At 41.6% G+C, this 22,512-nt stretch overlaps 2 protein-coding genes across 3 annotated transcripts; one reads left to right on the top strand and one right to left on the bottom strand.

The window, feature by feature from the left end:
- The first annotated feature begins 2,068 nt into the window (after positions 1–2,068).
- Positions 2,069–10,317, top strand: LOC118419487 (cathepsin O-like). 2 transcript variants are annotated; one of them, XM_035825880.1, is made up of 12 exons: positions 2,069–2,284; positions 2,866–2,968; positions 3,854–4,032; positions 4,584–4,597; positions 4,997–5,075; positions 5,312–5,392; positions 6,490–6,563; positions 6,852–6,893; positions 8,185–8,259; positions 8,972–9,066; positions 9,598–9,690; positions 10,030–10,317. In XM_035825880.1, the coding sequence occupies exons 1-12, from the start codon at positions 2,084–2,086 to the stop codon at positions 10,062–10,064; spliced, it is 1,071 nt and encodes a 356-aa protein (XP_035681773.1). In that variant the 5' UTR covers positions 2,069–2,083; the 3' UTR covers positions 10,065–10,317. The 2 variants fall into 2 exon arrangements, with proteins under 2 accessions (XP_035681773.1, XP_035681772.1); XM_035825879.1 differs by having other exon boundaries at positions 8,185–8,269; positions 8,982–9,066.
- Positions 10,318–12,721: 2,404 nt separating this feature from the next.
- LOC118419486 (phosphatidylserine decarboxylase proenzyme, mitochondrial-like) lies at positions 12,722–21,295 on the bottom strand. Its single transcript, XM_035825878.1, has 6 exons — positions 21,038–21,295; positions 16,748–16,984; positions 15,977–16,117; positions 15,618–15,771; positions 15,024–15,184; positions 12,722–14,628 (listed from the first exon to the last, which is right to left on the bottom strand). Exons 1-6 carry the CDS (start codon positions 21,089–21,091, stop codon positions 14,320–14,322), a joined length of 1,056 nt encoding a protein of 351 aa, XP_035681771.1. The 5' UTR covers positions 21,092–21,295; the 3' UTR covers positions 12,722–14,319.
- Between the last annotated feature and the right edge of the window lie 1,217 nt (positions 21,296–22,512).

Here is a 22,512-nt window from a genome sequence, read left to right as displayed (position 1 = left end):
TGGACCTAATAATGAATCTAATCTCCAAGCAGATCCTACTGTAGCATAAGATAGTTTCAAAAGCCGGCAGAGGAGTGAAGACGGCCTAGGACTAGTAGGAGTGTGCCCGTTTGACTCCCTTTGGCCGGCTACACTCATTGGCCAACTTTGATACTATCTCATGACACAGTAGTATCTGCTTGGAGTTTATACCACCTCAACAGTTTTCAAAAGTGTGTTGTTGTTGTTGTTGTTTTCGTGCAGAGGTTTGACGAATGAAGCTACCCCGGCACACGCTGGGACGCCAGCTTTGCGTTACCATCAGACTCTGTCAGTCTGTGACAGCCTTTGGCGAGTTGCACCTAGCCTCTAGTCTCCAAGCAGACCCTACGGTGCCTTAGAGATAGTGCCGGTGCCGTCTATACTCCAAACCCAGCTTTGATACTACCTCTTAGGCACCATAGGGTCTGCCTGGAGACTACCTAGCTTCTACCAGGTCCCGCGGATCGCTGGTTAAATATTAAAAATTGGACTAACAGAGGCTAGGACAATCGGCCGGCCAGAGGAGTCGGTACGCCACCCACTATTTGACTAGCGACCCACCAAGGTCCTTGGATCCACGGAGCCTGGTAGAGGAGTAGAGGCTTAGTTGCACCTAATGCAACGCGTCCTAAATTTAGAAAACTTTACACAATTAAGGGAGATGCGATGAAATGCACGGGACACAAACGTAGAACCACAAACGATATCCTGTAGTATTCTCTTGGCTTAGTACGGTAAGTGACATCCATGCTGTTTCATTTTCCCGACCAATCAAGTTGCTGCCTAAGGTTCATTCATTATCAGTAGCATGGAATGGCTAGACTGAAGGACAAAAGATCAAGAGGTGCCGAGTTCGATTCCTGACATTTCTGGCCAGGGAAAGGCAGCTTTAATGATACACTAGGAACCACTTCCAGCTCCGGAGGCAGTACTTCCGTCGCGCTTAGAATTCTATCCCAGCTAGCCCCAGGATCATGCCCATAAACAATACATAGTTGGCATCTTCACCTGTCTCGGAAGACAATGGTAGGCAGACAGTTACGCGCCGCCGACCCGTCTGACTGGCCTGCACGTGACTTTTCTTAAGGTGAAGGAGGGGTGTGCACTTCCTTCTCCACCCTCTCGTCTGCTGGCGCACTAAGTCCCGCAGGGACAAGAACTAATCTCCAAGCAGATCTTGCGTGGCATAAGACAGTATCAAAAGCTGGGGAAGGAGCTTAGCCAACAGAGGAGTAAATTGGCCTTCGCGAACTGCATGCCACGCGTGTAGGACGGTCCCAGCAGATGCAGGTTTGTTGTTGGGAGTTTCTGTCCTATGAGGACTTCCGACCTAGGATGCAAGAGGTTCCTCCTACCCCATATTAGCTTTGTGTGTGTGTGGGGGGGGGGGGGGCTTTTGTGGATTTTAGGGTGTCATGAAAATTCAACCCTTTGACAGGTTATTTCCTGCGTTTTGGAGAAGATTTCAAAGTCAGAAAGAAACTGAAGATTGCCAACGCTGTCAATAGAGGATTCATTGACCACGTCATCTTTCTGTAACACTTCATTTGAAAACTGATATTCGTGATTCATTATTTCCACAGGAGCCTGAGCGCCACACATCTCCATTGACATGTCATGTCCAACTTCTTGGCTGGATGCGGCCTTGCCACAAAGTCTGTGACGTCACGGCTGTGAGTGGGGCAACCCCCGGCGTTTCCCGCGCTCCAGCGGATAACCTGTCGTAACCCGTGACGTCATATCTAAAGTACAACAGATATAATGGGACTGATGCCACAAGCAGACTTAATTACATCATTAGAAATGACATCTCTAACAATGCGATATTAGGTAAATACATAAAACATTGCTTTTAGAAAAGATACTTAATCACACGACTAGCCTCACCTGATTGTGACATGATGTTGCGAATGAACTTGTGTTAGACGACATATTGTTTAGTGGGTAAAACTTTGAGTGAGTGTGAGAGGCCCACGGTAAACGTTACCATGTTTCACCCTAACATCTGCTTGAAGATTATAAAGGCTGTCATCATGTTGCGATGCCACCCCCGGCAAATGAAATGGTACAATCCAAGATGGCAGTGCTCCCAACCCGGAAGTTGAAAACTGACAAACTTTTTCTTCTTTCTCTCTCCTTCCTGGCGCTTGTTGCCTTGGCAACCACGTCAGACGTCAGACAGCTGTTTGAAGACTTCGTGGTGAAGTTTGGGAAGAAATATCAGAGCAAGGAGGAGTATTGGAGGAGATATCACATTTTTAAGGTGGGTCTACAAATTAACTTGAAATTTCAAGAGGGGTCTACAAATTATTGATATGCAACGAGAACATTTGCAGGGCTGCAAATTACAGATGGTGTATTATGGCTGGCTGACAATTTAGCTTCCAAGCACTTAGGTATTAAAAGCATAAGATTTTTAGTTTAAGATTCTTGTAGTTTGTGTTTGATTAGGACACACAGTCACTCACACAAGGCTTGATGACATTACTAATAGTATAATACTAGTGATATAAACTTCTGAGCATGAACATTATCTATAGCCTATAGTACATTGTATAGGTGGCATTTCGATATCTGAATTCTATTACATGTCTGCAGTAGTAGTAAGTAGTAGTAAGTATGCTCTCCTCGTTCTTGTAAAACTATGAATAGTGAATTGATTAATCTCCAAGCAGATTAAACGGTGCCATCAGGCAGAATCAAAGCTGACCAAGTAGTGTCCATCTGCCACCAGGAGTTAATGTACACTGCTTGGTCGGTTTTTGATACTGTCTAATGCCACCAGCAAATCTGCTTGGAGATTAGACTTGTCTACAGATGACCTGTAATATTAATGTCCTCCAGGAGAGCGTGTTGCGCCATCAGCAGATGAACCTCGGAAGGACGGCCGGCTCCGCTCTGTACGGGGTCAACCGGTTCTCCGACCTCACGCCCGCTGAATTCCGGGGTAAACATTATATGGACTGGGGTTCTAGTCAGCATCCATCCTTCCGTCCTTTGATGGAATTTTGATGCTGGGGACGGACAAAAATGTTTCAGTCTTCTGTTACAGACAAAAATCAGCATGTAAAGATACTGATTGAACCAAGCTGAGTCTGCCAACAAAATTTGCAAAAGGACAGCATTTCAGAGGGTGTAGATTTCAAAATTTTCTAGGGGGGAGCATACCCCCTGACCCCTTTGGACCATCATGCCTCTGACAGGATTTCAGTTCAAAATCCAGGGGACGGAAAGTTCAGGCTGGCTAAAACACTGATATGGACTATGGACTGAAGGGGCGGGTACAGGATTTGGTGACAACTTCTTTTCAGGGATTACCCACTAACATGAGTGTAGCCTGATCAAATCTTACTTATAGCAGCCCGCCCAACATCCACCGCCCCCCTAGAAGGATGGGGGGAGGGGCCAGTTACAGCCCTGGACAGCATTACACAGACTAATATGAGTGGTGTATAGCCTGGGTACCATCCGGAAAGTAGTTCGCTCTGGCGTTTATTATGCACTACATACAGTCGCTTCTTGCTCTGACATTTATCAAACACTATATACAGTCGCTTCTCTTCTATTCCGTCTGGGATCCTTGACCACGTTAACGTCTGCAATTTTCCACATTTAAGACGAGCACGCTTATTGGTCCCTACACATGAGCGAATTAAGGAATGGGTTCAAGCACGGATTTTGGAAACTTGTTTCATTCTACGAAGGAATAATGGACAGGGTTATATAAAAAATGCAAAAATGTTCTTGTGATTAATATTAGCATTAGTCTATTTGGTTAAGTTTAGTCTGATAGATTATCTTAACATTTTTATTTCATGCTTATTTTTCGTAGAAAAACACCTCTCCACAATCAAAACAGATGGAAGACTTCACACCAGTAATGTCACAGGTAAAAATTCAGCGCAGTCGATCTACGACCCTCACTACAGCTTTGAGGTTCCGAGCGACGTTCCTCCTATCTGGGACTGGCGCAAAAACAAGACTGTCACTGCCATCAGGGACCAGGGCAGTGTAAGGCACTATTTTATCATTTGTTTTGTTCATGATATAGTATTACTGTTAATGACCCATTTTCCCCTGTGTTTATGTTGTCATAGCCCCTCCCCAGCCACTTGTAACTCCGACATAAACTGAGTCAACTTTACTCACTCAGTAGTTTATTTGGTGGCTATAATTTGCTGGCCAGTCAATATGTTCAGTATAAAAACCTAGGGGATGGTGGGTCGTTAACATAATTATCATATCGCCAGTTCACCCTGATGCTGACATTGTTGAAAAGTTTAAATCCCATCATATTAGCATTATTGAGTTATCATTAAAGCATGACTTTCTTCCTTAAATTTATTTGTCCATGCTTTATGGCTGTATAACTAATAGGAATTGAGGCTTGTGATCATTCCACACTGCCTGGCCGTACAGTAGTTGGCATTTTTTTATTGCTGAACAGAACAATTAGCAACAAAAATTCTCCTTGTTTTGAATGTTTACTTTCTGTTAATCTGTTTTCTTCTCTACCCATATGGTCTTCTTGCTGACTGGGACATCTGTTGTACATGGAACAGTGTGGAGGGTGTTGGTGAGTTTGTTATTGTGTTTCTCTACTTAAGATGTTGTTGGCATCCATCTGTCTTGGAAGACAATGGTAGGCAGACGGGTTTAAGGCGACCCGTCTACCTGGCCTGCACTTGGGTTTTTTTAAGGTGAAGGAGGGGGTGCACGTCCTTCTCCACCCTCTTGTCCACTGGCACACTAAAGATATGTAGTTAATGAATTAATGAAGATTTTCTTTTCCTTTGTACATTGTCATGAAAAGTTTTTGGCTTGTACAGATAGACACAGAAAGTTTCCATGATTGTGTTACTGCAGAATAGTTTCAACCTCAAACTTATATTCAAAACCTCCTTTACCCTCGTTCAGTGAACTTAATTCCTTGTTGAAATAGATGAATTGACAGTAATTCCTGTTGTGTTTTCAGGGCGTTCAGTATCGTGGAGACGATCGAGAGCCAGTGGTCCATCGCAGGACACCCACTGGAGGAATACAGCGTACAACAGGTCTGATCTTTTTATTACTTCATCCTAAGGGAGTGAAGTGTTGGTTTAGCTTGTGTGCCTTTCTCTCTACATAGGTTTCACTCACTTGCTCTCTCACTCACTCACACACTCACTCACACACACACACACTCACTCACTCACTCATTCACTCACTCACTTGCTCACTCACTCACTCTGCTATTTCTGATTGCCTTATTATACATGTTATATATTAAATGCCATCCCAACCCCCGCAGGTGTTGGACTGTGACCGTACGAAGGGAAGCCACGGCTGTAGAGGAGGGGACACCTGTAACGCACTGTCATGGATGAACCAGGTTTGCTTCCCTAAATTTCTCCTCTCAGTCTTGCCTAAAAAAAAGGGCAACTTGATAGAATTTTTGTAGCCAAGGATGAAAAATGGGTTATGATTTTTTTTTCTATAATTTTTTTCTTCTTCAACCTTTTCTCAACGACCACCTGGCCAACGCGACCGCGACCGGCCCAAATTGGGACCCATAACGACCGCATCATTTTCAAAATTAAGGTTTTCATCGGTTTTTGATGATAACTAGTGCAATTTTGTGCTGAAATCGGCCAGTTTGCATCGGATTTTGACTGCCATTACGATGTTATGTTTAGAATAAAGATGGCGGCAGTCAATGGGTGGGTCAATGGGGGCAGTCTACTGTAATATAGGAGGAAATTTCGTTGTAGTTCAGTTTCAGTTCAGTTCAGATCATCCTCTTTTAGGAGGTGACACCAGTGTCTCCACTCGTTTCTGTCCAGCATTTAGTTGTTAAATCCGAATTTAGTTGTTACAGAAGGTTTTTTTTTAAATCTATATCATTATAAAGTGAACGAATGCTGAAACGTATATAGCCTCATACTTTTTTAAGAAAGATCTGTGAGTGCTTTTGTCCAACTGTACTAGACATTCGCCCGTGGGTATGTACGCTATCGGGACGTACCGGGCATCGAATTCGAAAGGTGCACCATAGTTATTTCAGATACGGTGATCAAGAACACAGCGACGCATTAAGGCTTGTATGGTAACTGACAGCATTAAAGTTCCCTTACTGTCTAAAACGTTAGCATAGAAATATTGAGCTTTAAAACACTGTATCGAATAAAAGCTCGATAAAAGCTTGGTTAAATTTATCGTGTACTGCGTGCGTGTTGTATTTGACATTAAAGACCTTGCTTCTTTGCGTGCGTGCAGTGTGCTTGCTATTTGCCATTTAACACAACGGAAACCATTTATACTTTGCACCGGGCATGTTTTCAGTCCATACTCTTCTCAGCGACCACCTGTCCAAATCGACCGCTTTTTCCCGGTCCCCCAGGTGGTCGTCTTGGGCAGGTTTGACTGTACTGTTATATTGCTGGTTTCCAAGTCCTTCTACAGCAACAGATTTTTTTCCATGTTTTTCAGACAACTGCCAACCTTGTTCCTAAAAAGGACTATCCTTACACAGGGAAAGATGGAGAGTGCAGATTTTTCACTAAGTAAGTCATAAGTCACCTTTATGCACAGGTAGTCATACATTTTCATTGCACATCAGGTATACTGGTAGCTGCATTTTTTGGTAGGTCCACTAGGTGTCCTCACTGCTGGATGTACATTTCAGGGGATGATCCAAACTTCCTAATGAGGAACTCCTGGGGTTCTAGCTTAGGGCCTGACAGATTTGATTTGATGTGGTTTATTTAGCTGTATAGAAAGAAATACAGCTAGACAGATATGACGGTGAAGTAGAAGATTTGAGTCATTCTGTTTGTTGTTTCCTATTTCAGCACCACAGACAGTGTCCACCTCACTAACTACACATGCAGAGGGTAAGGATAAATATAATCTCCAATTAGCATAATGTAAAGGCTAGCTTTTGTTACTATCTTATACTACCATAGGATCTGCTTGGAGATTACTTAAACAGTGTTCATTTGCCCATGTTTAGACTCTACTATTTGTGCCATTAGACTAAGCTTCGGGCAAAAAATCTGTACATACCACCCCTAATTGTTTTCGTAAACGTTTCGTATGGCTTACAGTTGAGAGGGTGAAGTCTGCCATTCTCGATTGCTTGTTATATCATGTTGATGTGAAAATAGGCCTCTGTACCAACTGATGGCAAAACATTTCTGTTGACAAATAAAAAACATTTCTGTTGACAAATAAAGAGCCTTTTTTCACACAACCATTGCTTAATTCTCACCAACATTTGGGTGACCGTCTGTCACATTCAGGGCAATTCACATTGTGCTGCATTAACAGGTGTTGCTGCTTTCAGTTCAGATACAGTTCAGACGCGGTTGTAAAAAGAGTCTTCAAGAGCAGGGCTCGAAATTCATTTTTGGGATTAGGTGCACTGGTGCACCTAGCTTAAAAAATTGGGTGGACCAAAACATTTTTGCGTGCACCACTTGAATTTAAGTAGAATGTCCACACAAAAAAACTGATAACAAAACTTAGTTACAAGCTATCAAATTCTTAAACAAGTAAAATGACAGACATTTTTATTATCTTTCTAACAGTTAGATGTCAAGAATATGATGTATACTAGTATACTCGATATCTTTCCATACATAAACCTAAAAAAATATTTGGGTGCACCCTGTGCACCCACTGGAAAAAATTGGGTGCACAGTTCCAATTTTGGGTGCACCTGGGTGCACATGCACCCAGTATTTCGAGCCCTGAAGAGTATTCAATAACATACTAGCCTGATGCTGTTGATGCTAAAGTTACGAGAACCACGAGGACGAGAGAGTGCGCCTGCTGCACGGCCACGGCACACTGGCAATCAATTATTTAGAGCTCGCAGAGAGACAAGCTGTTTTTCTGAGGCATAATGCAGGCCTTAAGCACAATAAAAACAAGATCCCCTACACTGTCTTAAGGTGCACTCACTTGCATCAAGCTTGCATCACTGTGGGGTTCGTTCACTGTGTCACTGTTTTATTACTTTCTCGTACGTACGACAAAATACACAAAAAGTAAGAAAATTTGTTCTTTATCTCTGAAATTCGTTGAGTACCTTTCGAGCACCGCAGTGATGCAAGTGCAGTGAGAATGCACCTTTAGTAACAACTGTCAACTGATGGAGAAACTTTTCTGTTGACACTAAAGTTATGAGAACCACGAGGACGAGATGGTGCGCCTGCTGCACGGTCACAGCACGCTGGCGATCATCGTGGACGCCACCAGCTGGCAGATTGATGAGAAAATAGGCTTCTGTACCAACTGAAGGCGAAATATTTTTGTTGACAGATAAAGAGCCTTTTTTCACCCAACCCTTGCTTAATTCTCACCAACATTTGGGTGACCGTCTGTCACCTTCTTCAGGGCAATTCTAGTTCACATTGTACTGCATTAACAGGTGTCCCTGCTTTCAGTTCAGATGCAGTTCAGATGCGGTTGTAAAAAGAGTCTCTTTATTCAATGACATACTGATCTGATGAAACTATTCATGGTTTCTGTTGATGCTAAAGTTACGAGAACCACGAGGACGAGATGGTGCGCCTGCTGCATGGCCATGGCACGCTGGCAATCAATTATTTAGAGCTCGCAGAGAGGCAAGCTGTTTTTCTGAGGCATAATGCAGGCCTTAACCACAATAAAAACAAGATCCCCTACACTGTCTTAAGGTGCACTCACTTGCATCAAGCTTGCATCACTGTGGGGTTCATTATTTTCTCGTAGGTACGACAGAATACATTTGTTCTTTATCTCTGAAATTCGTTGAGTACCTTTCGAGCACCGCAGTGACGCAAGTGCAGTGAGAGTGCACCTTTAGTAACAACTGTCAACTGATGGAGAAATGTTTCTGTTGACACTAAAGTTACGAGAACCACGAGGACTCGATGGTGCGCCTGCTGCACGCCCACGGCACGCTGGCCATCATCGTGGATGCCACCAGCTGGCAGGACTACCTGGGCGGGATCATCCAGCACCACTGTTCACATGACTACAACAACCACGCCGTGCAGATCGTGGGATACAACATCAAGGGTAGGTCTCACACTGCTGTTCTTATCGTGGTTCTCCCACTGCTGTTCTTGTCGTGGGCTACAACATCAAGGGTAGGTGTCACACTGCTGTTCTTATCGTGGGTCTCACACTGCTGTTCTAATCGTGAGCTACAAGGTCAGGGGTGGGTCGTACACTGTTGTTCTTATCGTGGGCTACAACATCAAGGGTAGGTATCACACTGCTGTTCTTATCGTGGGTCTCACACTGCTGTTCTAATCGTGAGCTACAAGGTCAGGGGTGGGTCGTACACTGTTGTTCTTATCGTGGGCTACAACATCAAGGGTAGGTCATCATTTAGCTACATCATGGCCTCAAGATGTGCCCAAAACAGCTACTCAAGCAACTGGATATAAACTTGGTCAGTGTACCTGACGAAAAATAGTGGATGCTATCTGAAACGTCTGACCATTTCCAAAATCATATCCACTGTTGCTTGTCAACTACATGACATAGCTGCTGCAATGCTCAACTTGTCCACAAGGTGTCCTCACTGCAGCATGTCTATTTCAGGTGATGTTCCTTACTTCATAGTGAGAAACTCCTGGGGCTCTAGTTGGGGGCTGGATGGATACCTGCACATAAGGATAGGCAGCAACTTGTGTGGTAAGTTTAGCATCTTTCCAAGACATGTGGATTGTAAATTAGTGTGAGAAATTAAAAAGTTTATTAAGGTAAATTGCCTTTTTTTCGCATGTGACTTTTCTAAAATTCTTGTTTGAAAGTTATGGGGATTTTATTACTGTTAACAACAACTATTACAATTAAATAACACAGAATTACATGTACATTGGCTGATCTAATAGGATTTTGCTGTACATCATTAAAAAGACACCATTCCTATTAACCTGTTGTAACATGTATTTTGTTCCAAATGATTTTCTTCTAAGGCTAAGCTGTGTTTACTGAAAAGGCCTGTATGAAGATTTTCTTGTCCTTTTTCAGGTGTGGCCAACCAGGTGTCAACTGTGTCTGTTTAAGGGAGGGGGTCAGAGTTCAGATTTACTGTAAATTGTTACTATTGTAGAGACCTGATCTTACAGTAGGAGGGTAAAGAAATCTTTGAGTACTTTGAGGTTGAAACAAATTTGTAGTACAGTATCAAATCAGTAATGCAATGCAACAGAAATGCATCTTAGTGGTAGAGGGGTCACCACAAAAACACAACTGCTGTAAACATTTCAACATGTGCAGTATAGCAATCATAATAATCATAACTTAAACAGCAGGACTCTATCCCAAAATGCTAGCATGCATTTTGGGATAGTGTCAAAGCATACTAGGTAGTATGCAATAATAATTGTATTGTCTTTGTAAGTAACTACTGTATACATGATTGTGCATTGTATAAGTTGCATGACTGTGTATTAAAAGAGTGTATATTTTTAAAAGGACATATATTTCTAAGTGAAAAAAACCCAGATGTTTGACCAATTCAAAACGGCCGATTTGACGGGGGTTTTTTTCCGCCAAATTCAAATTTCCTTCTTGGAGACTGGTGTCTCTGTTCAAGAATCTACTATTAGCCTTAAGCAAAGAGAGTTGCAGGAACGGAACATTATTGATCATTGCTTCTACTCATGTACGTTAAAGATGCAAGAAAATTTATTACATGTATAATGAAATATTATGGGAAGAAACTTTTATACTAGTCTTGAGGTATTATCCCCTTTAATGTATACAGGTGACAGTTAAACATGAAGTGTCACATCTACTGTAATTGTAGCCATACAAATAACACAAACAATAAAGCAGACAAAATTATTCCAAATTTCCCCAACCACATTGTTTATTTTCAAGTAATTGCAGATCCTGTCCCAAAACTAACAAAGAAAGAGATTTTACCATGAAAAGTATAAAGTGAAATGACATTGTTACTTAAACTATTTACACTTTTGGTCCATACACCCCGAAAAGGCACTGAAATATATTGCATTTGGTCACAACCGTGTACGATAAACCTTTCTCACACAACAAGCGTGTACATTGTAATATAACACAATATAGTCCAGCGTAGGTGTTTGGAACATGTACGTTTCAGAGCCATTGCACTAGAAGGTTGGTGGGTAGAAACAGTCAAAATGTACTTAAGTAGTTCATGTAGTTTGATGATATTGGCCAGTGCAGTACCATGCATACATAGCAAAAGCCAGAACTACATGCTGCTGTTATACATTATGTAGTACAATATATTTACTATTACATGTGTACCACAATGCTGTTTTCCAAATTTTCCTTGCAGTCTATTTGAATAGTATTGAAACAACCAGAGGGGCGAGTCAGAACAGAAAGAAACAACACCCCGACTCCCGGGATTCGAACCCGCGCCAAACCCGGGCAGCCGGATCACAAATCGAACGTGCAAACCGTTCGGCCATAAAGGCTTAAGCCGTTAGGCGTCTTCGGTTTAGCAGTCCTTGAACACCACTGTTACAGTATGACAACCAGTAGAATCATGTTTGGTCATTTGGCTTCATTAACTGTATTGCATAATACTTTAGGGTAATATTTCAGGAATAGCCCATCCAAAGTACAATGTGCATGTATTCCAAAACAACATCAAAGTTTGTTTGCTATAACATTGTTTCCTAGCAACATTTTAGTACAAAAGACCAATACCATAGATGACTTCTTTTAAGCTCTTAGTTGACCCGAACAGACATCTCAAGACAAAAGAGTACCTCAAAGTAGAGTACCTCTGAAGACAAAAGAGTACCTTTAACTGATGGCAACGTTATCTAAATCTTTTTTATAACAAAGTTGACACTTAGGAAAGTGGGGAAACATTTCACCCCTGCAGTACAGATGGAATGTTCTTGTACATCTGTTTTGGTCAATTTGGCAGCCTGTCTTAATCAATTAATATATTTGGCCACTTTCACTTGCAATAAACAGAATTCACACTTTATCACAAGATATTGTGTAAGTCTACAAGCTGCTCAAGACATCACTTTCATATATGACCTCCTTTGGTCAATACTGGCAATAGTAAATTCATGCTTTGGCATCCAAACCACATAAGAAATTGCTGCGTTTCTGTAATCTCCAAGCAGATCCTATGGTAGCATAAGATGGTATCAAAAGCTGCCAGAGGAGTGAAGCCGGCCTAGGAGTGTGTTTGGCTACCGGAGGCTGATGACTCCTTTTGGCCAGCTGTACTGCTTTGCCAGCTTTGATACTATCTTATACCAGTGGTAAATCTAATGGCGATTAGTGTTTCTGTCCAGTTTCATCAGATTCTTACATTTTTTTTCACTACTGGCCTTGACAGTACACTACATTGTACAATATTTGTGCGAGTACAAGCGTGTGCGTATTAGATACGTTATGATTAACAAACATTTTTGGCAACAGAAATTTTCTGAATGGCACAATGACACTACATGCACGACTTAATAGTCTTAATGATTGAAGAAGGAAAAAAAGAACAAAAAAACAAAAAATCAGAATTCTGTGTGTTATAAAAGCTTTCAGCTTAACGGCTCAATGAAGAACATAATTCTTTGCATAGAGCATATGACACTTCATACAAGACATAATAGTCTTAATAATTGAAGAAGAGAAATAAGAAATTTTCTGAATGGCACAATGACACTACATGCATGACTAGTCTTAATGATTGAAGAAGGAAAAAAAATAACAACAAAAAAAATCAGAATTACGTGTGTTGTAAAAGCTTTCAGCTTAACGGCTCAATGAGGAACATAATTCTTTGCATAGAGCATATGACACTTCATACAAGACATAATAGTCTAAATAATTGGAGAAGAGAAATAAGAACCAAACAAAAAAACACGGCTTTCAGCTTAACGGCTCAAATAAGTAACGTAATTCTTTGCATAGAGCATATCATGCAAAATTAATTCTATTGCAAGATTCTTGGACAACATACAAACAAATGAAGGAAGTCTCCAAGACAGACAAGCTCTTTCACGGCTCTTTTGTTATGTTTGCTTTGTCCAAGAACCATTATTTTATGTATACTTGACACCAACATAACTACAAAATAAACTAATATTAAAAGCATTTTCGTTTAACCTCAGTTTTCCTGAGTATTACATGTTTCACCAAATTCACCAGGTCAATAATAAATTGAAAATATATTCTGCTAACTCTATGTAACACTATCTAGATGGCACTTGCACTTAAAGGGATGTATTGTGTAATTAAGGCACCAAAAAACAAATATTCTGAATTTTAGAATCTTCAGTCAGATTGACATTTGTAACTTCTTTTCAACATATTTTGTCACATTGGTAAACAACATTAAGGGCACAACCAAATTCCATTACTTCCAAACGGACTGTTGCTATATGTAGATCTTTGAAGCTTCGCAGGCTTCTTGAACAAACTTCAAGAACAATTCAAGCAAGCTACTGAAACCACATTCCTTAGTTTGTCGGAAAGTTGGACAAAATGACGGGCAACTCAAGCGGCGGTGGGAATTGCGCATATTTCTAGACATACTCACGGCACAACAAAGTTGTATCATACATTGTGAATATTGCTTTGCAGTGTATTAAAGGGTAAATTTATTACATAAGGTATAAAAATGACCGAAAACAGTGACTTCATTTTTTACAATACATCCCTTTAAGAAAGAGAGGTCTTTGGCCTTTGCACATCTAAGATATCAACAGAATTGCAAAAGAAATGCTCTCTTTGCGGGCTTTCTTCACAATACTGTTAGTTTAAGGTACATGGTACATCTGTGTTGAACAACTTTTAAATCAGTTTTGAAACATCCCAGAATAAACAACAAGCACCACTGTATATGACAACATGTTGTGTTTAGAGTGGAGTGTTTCCGATGTTTTGGAGCTGAAGTTTCTTTTGGTTCACTCAACCACGAATAATTGTTGAAGCCCTTGTTTCACTCTGTGGAGCACATGATGATTGATACACCAACACAAGAACAAAATACCACAATAGAGCCACATGTAAATCAGTTCTATAGTGTGAAATTATGAGAGCTTTGGACTCTAAAGGGGTCTAATCTGGATACAAAAATTCAAGGGGGATGTGGCCTGAAGTGAGGGTAGATAAGTAATTCATTATTCCACACAAGTTATGACAATGGCATGATATTTTCATCAGTTTGGGACAGACTTTGCTGTGCCTTGTCTCCAGATGATTTTGTGGAAAACATGTGTTGCAAGTTTTTGGTCCTTTTGAAACAGCTGTAATCTCAACAAATTATTGATTACCAGATCCACAAAAACCCCTCTTGACCCTTTAGAATGCGTAAGCATTGAGAGCAGCTCTGGCAGACCCCTGAGTACCCTTCTCCCTCTCGACACCGCACTTGTGCTGCGGGTTAAAGCACCCGACGCTCTGACCAACCCGGATCTTCTGCCCGTGGCTCACGTTGAACACGAAACTGTTCGGGGCCTCGAAGACCAGAACAATGGTGGACCCGATGTTGAATTCGCCATACTGGTCGCCCTTGTTCAGTTCCACCCCCCTCCCCAGGTGGTCCAGGAAGATGTGATCGAAAAAGTCTCCGTTGACGTGGTTTTCTGCAGGGTTGTTTGTGTACAGGGCCTGGGGAAATTACACAAAAATAAACGAGACATCAAAACCAGATGTTTTGCTACAGTACCTTAAAGAGTCAGTAGGGGGCCCGAAGTCTAATTATTTTGAGGTCTTATCAAGACCTACCCACATACCAAAAATGAATCCACCGTGGCCTTCTCTAGTTATCTTGTCCACAGGCACACAGACAGACATGCAGCACAAATGCAATTCCTTTTTGTTCAGATAATAAAGCTGATAAACTTTAGAGAGAAGCACAAGTTTTCAGCATGCATTCTGCAATTATACACTCAACACAAAAAAGTACCAAAACGTAAATTTGATCAATGATAATTCCCTTACCACTTTGTCTACTAGTATTTTCATTAGGGCTAAGTATCAGTAGTGAAGCAAAGACCACTCACTGTGTCGAAGTAGACCTTGATGGAGCCGACGTTGGTGGCGCCGACCGGGCTCATGGAGAAGAATCCCTCGGACCAGCGGCCGGACAGGACGACACGCTCGTTCAGGTTGAATACGTTGTGTACACAGCTGAGTATCCAGGGGTTTACAGTCGCCAGGGCACCTGCGATGGACACAGGAACACAAGTTACAGATTAGAAGCGATTGTTATTGGGTAGGTCAGGGGCTGAATTGTAAGGAGCTTACAAAAGGCTAGGCTAAATCAAAAGGATCTGGAGCTGCTGCCTTTCAATGTTAACACATGAGACCTTGATTAATGTGATAGGAAGATGCCTCTTGTTCTTGAAAGTTAAATTTCTGCCATCTGACCTGGGAAGTGTCAAAGGTTAGATGTTCTGTCCCCTGACCTGAGAAGTGTCAAAGATTAAATGTTATGCCCCCTGACCTAGGAAATGCCAAAGGTTAAATGTCATGCACCCTGATCTTGGAAATGCCAAAGGTTAAATGTTATGCCCCTGACCTGGGAAGTGTCAAAGGTTAAATGTGATGCCCCCTGACCTGGGAAGTGTCAAAGGTTAAATGCCATGCCCCCTGACCTGGGAAGTGCCTCCTGTGCAGGACCTCCCAGTCTGCAGGTGAGTGGAAGCGGTGGTAGTCGCCCGGTGCCAGATAGATGGTGATGTGGAACAAGCTGTTGACATCAGGGTGCTCCAGGATCATGTTCTGGTAGTCGTCTATTCCAACTTCTTCCTGCAGACAAACAATTACATGTCAAGAAAGAAAAAAAACTTTCACTTGATCTAGTCGACTGTATAGTCTGCTTAGACTGACAGACAGTAGTAGTAAAAGTAGTAAAGCAAGAAATGCAGCCAGGGCTACCCAACTAGCCAGAGGATGTCATCAAGATTATGTACAGTTGAACAGTTTCAAACGAAAATGTCGGTTGACCTCTGACCTGGTAACCTTTAGCCAATCCCCAGTTGTTGTTACTGCGGCCGAGGAACCTCTCGAGCGAGTAGGTCACGCCCTTAACCTGCTCCAGCTGGCTGTTGGTGACCCGGCCGAAATGCACCACCGTCCCATCCGCAGGGCTCACCTGTAGGGAGAAGATGGCAGTGTCCCAATCAGCTTCTTCCATCAGAAACAGCATGAAATGTGTATGATGAAAGGTTAAATTCTTATTACTAATCTGTATAGCCTTCGTAGCAGGCTATCTGGGGCCCTTTTTTCTGCACATAATACACTTTTGCTGGCAATTTCTTTTTGTACTGGGTCACTGATTTCCAACAGTCCCCGATTACTGGCTGGCAATCAGTGACCCATATCAGTGACCCATTTCTATGAGCCGAAAAAAGGCCCCAGAGAGCCTGCTACGGAGGCTAAATCCGTACAGGTAAAAACTGAGTACTAGGTAGTAATTTACCACTGATATCCTGCATACCATATATCTTGACATGTATACACTACAGAGGATATTTTAGTCAGTTTTGTGACCTCTCCCACTGCATTAAATCATGACATCGTGAAGAGGTGACAATTGCCTCAGGCATTAGCACGACTACTACTACTACTACTACTACAATACTGTCTTTGTATTGTGTAAGACGCAGTACGCTTGTCCACTATTGACTTTTGTCCATCTAAAATGGCAAATAGAGGTTTCACAAAAGTCCGCCTGAGAAAGTCCTAATGCTTCATTCTAAAAAGAACATCAAATTGTACTTACTATTCTGTGAACAGGGTCTAAAGGTCTTGCGTTTGGCTTGAGTCTCCTTGTGAAGAAGTCTTGTATACATGTGTACTGAGAGGGGTCCGAGACAAGCGCCTCCTTAAGGTTCGCTCCAAAGAGCCAGCAGTAGAAGCGGACGAGCGGGCCACGCAGCCAGACGGGAAGGACAAGGCTCTGGAGCACGCCCCACAGGCGGGACAGCTCGCGCCACGGCAGGAAGAAGTAGAAGTAGACCTGGAAGGGAGGGAAAAATGCCTCAATGTCAGAAAAACTCACATCAGATAATCTGTTCTCACTGTTCAGAACCCTGACTGTCCTTTTCTTTGTTACCTCCAAGAAAAATGGAAAACACTTCAACACAACTTGGTCTAGCCAGCCCAAACTCTTTTTCCGTCTCTTGGATTTCGATTGGAAATTCTGTCGAACGTGGGACGATCCTAGGGGGAGTCTGGGGCATGCTCCATAGGAAAACTTTGAAACTTAGACCATCTGAAATGCAATTTCTTCTATTTTGAGGGGCAAATTTTGCTGGAAGACCCAGCTTGGTTAAATTAGTATCTTTACACGCCAATTTTTGTCCATGACAGAGGACAGAATGGGCAAAATTTTTGTCCATCCCAGAGGATGGAATGGACAAAATTTATGTCCGTGCCCAGTGTCAAAATTCTGTCAAAGGACGGGTGCTCAACCTCACTTCAGGCAATCTGCTCCCACTATTCAGAACCCTGTCCTTTTCTTTGTTACCTCCATGAAAAATGGAGGTATAGTTTGTGGTGTGTGTCTCTTTGTGTTTCCGGATATTTGTAGTCAGCATTACTCAACAACCTTTGGACGGATTAAAATGATATTTGGTATGCGGGTAGGGGTTGGGACGAAGGTCAAGGTCGAATTTGGGTCTCCTGGTATGTGACTTGTTACATCTTGGAAGATAGACCTCCATCCCATCCTGGGGAAAAAGTTTTTTGTAAAAAGTTACCACTTGAAAATCACAAGACCACAAGATATGCTGACCACAAAATAAATATGCTGACCACAAAATAGATATACTGACCACAAACATACAGAAAACACAAACATACAGAAAAAATACAGACACACAGTGATATAGACTCGAGACATCCAAAGCATTTTTCATGGAGGTAATAATCTCCTTAAAGGCTGAGACAAAAACCTGTAGTAGTGGAAAGTCCATGCTACACATACTTATGTAATGCCACACCTGGCCATACCTGAACAGGTGAGTAATGTTACTCACCTGTTCTTTGACCTGGCGTGTGATGATGTAATGATGTAATGGTTACATCATCACATGCCAGGTCAAAGAATGAACTAATTGTTCACAAATAAACATTCTCATGCTCTTCTCAACAAGTCGTTTATATTGGGCCACGAATTGATACACCAACTGTACTATCAATCTCCAAGCAGAGGTTCTGCTTCGGCTGTTTTCTATGGGGTTCTTTTCAGCATTTTTTTCCCACATGAAGAAAAAGGTACAAAATAAAATGCTTAAAAACTTATCATCAATTCAGAGCCAAGCTTCTACTTGGAGAGTACAGTATGAGGAATTTATAGCATTATTTTCAATATGTCCAATAGCTTGCATGTCTGGTGAGCAACAAGACTGGGAATCGAACTCTGGACCCACAGTTATCATCAGCCGCACGTGATCATACGCACATTACGTTACATGTATGGACTAGAACCTATCTACCCCTTTATTGCTGGACTTGGTACAGTCCATAAAGGGTACTCTTAAAACATGTAGCAACAGTACTACAGTGCTTATTTGCATATTGAACCAGGATGTTGGGGAAAGTAAAATCTGGGCCGGCTCTACCACTTCAGGGTCCAACAATCACAGGTGGCAGATTAAAAAGATTACTGTACAGTAAACAGATCAATACATGCAAATGGATGGAGCAGAGAAGGATCAAAATAAGGAATTTCAAGAAATATCACGCATAAACTGGTAAGCGTGGGTCAGTGATAGTTCAGCAGTAGTTTTTCAATACTTTTCAAAGGCAGGGTTAGAAAGTCCACTAGTCCAATTGTCCCGGGCAAGTGAAAGTGTCGATCGGGCAAGTGCATGTCCTACCTCACTTGCCTGATAGAGCAAGCAAGATTTTCCATAAGTTTATAGATTTTGATGATAGTTAATGTTCACAGTCAAGGCATGGGTCAACACAGAAAAATAGAGCCAATAATGAAAGAATTCCATTACTAGAAGTGAAAATACATAGAAAAAATGTCATTTAAATTTCGGGCGAGTGAAAAGTTGGTTTGGGAAAGCAATTTTTTTAATGTACTTGCCCAATAGGACTAGTGAATTTTTGGAAAACTTGTCCAACCCTGAAAGGCATGATTATGATAATAATTGCATCTGTCCAAATGTGTCCTCAGGGGTTTTTCTAGAAAAAGGTTGCATGGTGACTTTTCATTCATTCATTCATTCATCCATGCTCAAAGGAGTGGAGTAATTGGTCAACTGTCATAACTAGTCATGCAGGAAAAGCATTTTAGAAAAAAACCCAGAGGCATATATGCATCTGCTGGAATGTAACTCGGCCACCTAGATGCAAAGGTAACCAACTAACTGCAAAAATCACAAACAAAAACAGTGTCTAGTGTAAAAATTTTCACACATTCCAGTAAAACAATGAACACAAGTTGTCAGTTTATACCGTTTGTATCATGTTTCAAAATTCAATGAGGGAAAGAACTGCCCAAACGATTGCCACATATGGGTTAATTAAAACACAACCCTTTTTAATAATAAAAGACCAGTAATATACGCAGCAAGGAGCTAGTAGGAGGCCTGCATGCTCTGATTCTCAATCTAACGACCAGACTGTACGGTACAAAACAAGTGACTTAGGACCAACAGTTGCATGTAACGTTAATACTCTTTTCGAGTGCCATTTCAAGATTCGGTAAAGAAATCACCCCAAGAAACTATGACTGTGCACTGTTCTCCAACAGAAATCGTGCAGAAAGCCAACAGAAACTCCGACTAGATTAAACAAGCCAATTGTCCGAGCCCTCATGTCCCTCAGAAAAAAGGGGGCGTCGCCAGATCATGGACAGAGACAAGAACGTAGCTGCAGGGCAACTGTTATATATCCTGGGAGCCAGACAGGACCAGGTAGCTAGCAAGTTTTGTTCGGGGAGCCAAGGCAGTCAGCCCGCTGATCTCACATAAGCACTCCGGGGGGGCTTAAACTCCCCAGGCGCTAATAGGAGATAGGGCGTGACTGACTGTCTTGGGCCACCGAATAAACTGTCCTAGCTGCCCGATCCCGGCTGGCTCCCAGGGTAGTTGGACTAGGGCTTTTAATAATCTTTTGCATGCAGTCTTTTATATTTGTAGGGATGTGTAAATACTGCATGACAAAGACCAAGGAGGTTAAACTTCCTTGAAAAATAAACTAAGGACTAATCCAACAGTCGCCCTTACTAGGACAGAGAGATGCCCTAAACTTTAGATCCGAATGGCCCGGCAGAAAATTATCATCTGAATGCAAAATATCCTTTAATGCAAAGGCCTTTTTTGTACTTCTTTACATTTTGAAGTTTTGCATGTCTTTTAAATGGCTCCTGATCCTGTGAATGCCTCAATTGTTATGAAAATTGTGCAGAAAATATAATCTCCAAGCAGATCCTTTGTAAGAGGCATAAAACAGTAACATAAATAAATTGGCTCCGCGTGGCCAATTTACTCCTCTGCCGGCTAAACTCCTTCCCCAGCTTATGGTACTGTCTTATGCCACACAGGATCTGCTTGGAGATTACAGAAAATGTAGATGTAGAACCAAATCGCTAATCTCCAAGCAGATCCTACGGTAGCATAAGATAGTATCGAAAGCTGACAGAGGAGTGAAGCCGGCTTAGGAGTGAGTTTGGCAAATGGACTGTCCTCTTGACTGACTACACTCCTTGGCCAGTTTGGTACTATCTTATGCCATTGTAGGATCTGCTTGGAGATTACCAAATCGCAACCACATATCTGCTCGGAGCCCATGCAGCCGGGTGTATGACAGATGACTCTACTCTTCAAGCAGAGGTTAGGCTCCGGCTGTTTTTTTAACGTTTTTATCGGGCTTTATATTTTTTTTATCTTGCTGTATCAAAACCTGGCGTACTTCAAGAAAAAATGACAAAATAGAAAGCCCGATAAAAACGACTAAAAAAAACCGTTAAAAAACAGCCGGAGCCTAACTTCTGCTTGGAGATTAAGATGACTCAGCCCCGGCAACCCAGAGTACCGGCCCACGGCATGTAACGCACCTGTAGTCGCCGCCAGAACGACAGTTCAGAAACCAGAGAGATCTCAACACTCATCGCTCCTTCTTCCCTCCTTGCAGATCCTTCCGGCGACCATAGAATTCCCTTCAAGACGTCTTGGCGGGGCTGAGAACAGCTTCTTCCTTACTTCCCCTAGCACGCCTGTCGACCCGTCCCCACGCTTTACGGCTTGGCTATGTGCGGAAAATTCCACGCCCCATTCAAGAGAAGGGGACCAAGGCCCCCTAACCGCTTGTGCTTGTAGTGCACTATGGTATCCGCGTTAGAGAAAAAAGTAAATAATAGTCACTTCATTTAAGCAAGTAAATCTATTCAAATGAACGTATATCTTGACTTTAAGCTCGTAAAATATTGTTTTATAAGTCGTATTGTTTTTTAGATGGGACGTATTATGCCTTCAATTTTAAAGGGTATGCGGCCATGGGGCAATCACCCCATCGGACTGTACCATTTACGGACCAATGAGCGATAGGGAGAATGGACAATTACCAGGCAGATTTTAAGGTAAATGCTAATTGTTTGTACCAAAATTAAGCTTAATGATACACAATTAATAACTTGGTCATCTACTGAAATTAAAAATTTAACATTATCAGTTTATCTTATGATAATTAGACAATTTTAGCAGGACCATCAATTGTAAGTTCCCCTGATACATTTGGTTCTGGCCAGAGTTATCCCCATGGGAAAGAGAAAAATGCACAGATGTAGGTCAGTTGATATTTTAAAGCAGATGTTCGGAGTAGAAAATGTGCCTGACTGACTGCTGTCATTGTCAATTTTTACAGACTTCTATTGGTGCTAGTTTACTTAAAGTTCAAGAAGATGTCTGTTTTAGAGGTTGTTATTTTGTTAGAGCTGATTACTATTGAGTTTGCTTGTGAACAGGTGAATTTATGTGATTTTTGGACGATCTTTGCGCCAAGAAAAGTGCAATTTGGACATTAAGGAATCGTTCCAAGTAGTGCAATAGCAATTATACAAATATATAGCTCACACACGTTCCATGCAAGACAAAAAAATTTTATTCATAATTTTGAAAAACAGTTCCTAGCTTTCCAATGTTTTTTTTCTTTCTTTCTTTCTTTTAATTCACTTTTACTTTCTTTGTTTAACTGATTTCAATGTATTAAAAGTTAAAAATTCATTGTTTGAAACTTTAAGATCCCAGTATCTTGTGGTAGCATTAGGGCCTAATTAATCAATCAATATAACACATGAAACATATTTCACCTATCTTTCCTATGAAGTCCAAAAGAAATTTCATGTGGCTTGGGCACATACGCATGTACATGTACACTCAACAAAAACAAGACCTAAGTGACAACAAACAACCTTTGCCTTTGTTGCTTTATTCAAGTTACTGCATCAAATCACATCAAGTCACCAATCTCAGCCAATAATATTTAACTTTGCAACATACAATGTATTGTTGACGTTTTTAAGCTTGATCAGCA

This window comes from Branchiostoma floridae, chromosome 7 (genome assembly GCF_000003815.2).
Source record: "Branchiostoma floridae strain S238N-H82 chromosome 7, Bfl_VNyyK, whole genome shotgun sequence".
Lineage (NCBI taxonomy): Eukaryota > Metazoa > Chordata > Leptocardii > Amphioxiformes > Branchiostomatidae > Branchiostoma > Branchiostoma floridae.
The sequence above is the reverse complement of the archived record's forward strand: the minus strand, read 5'-3'. Positions and strand labels throughout refer to the sequence as shown.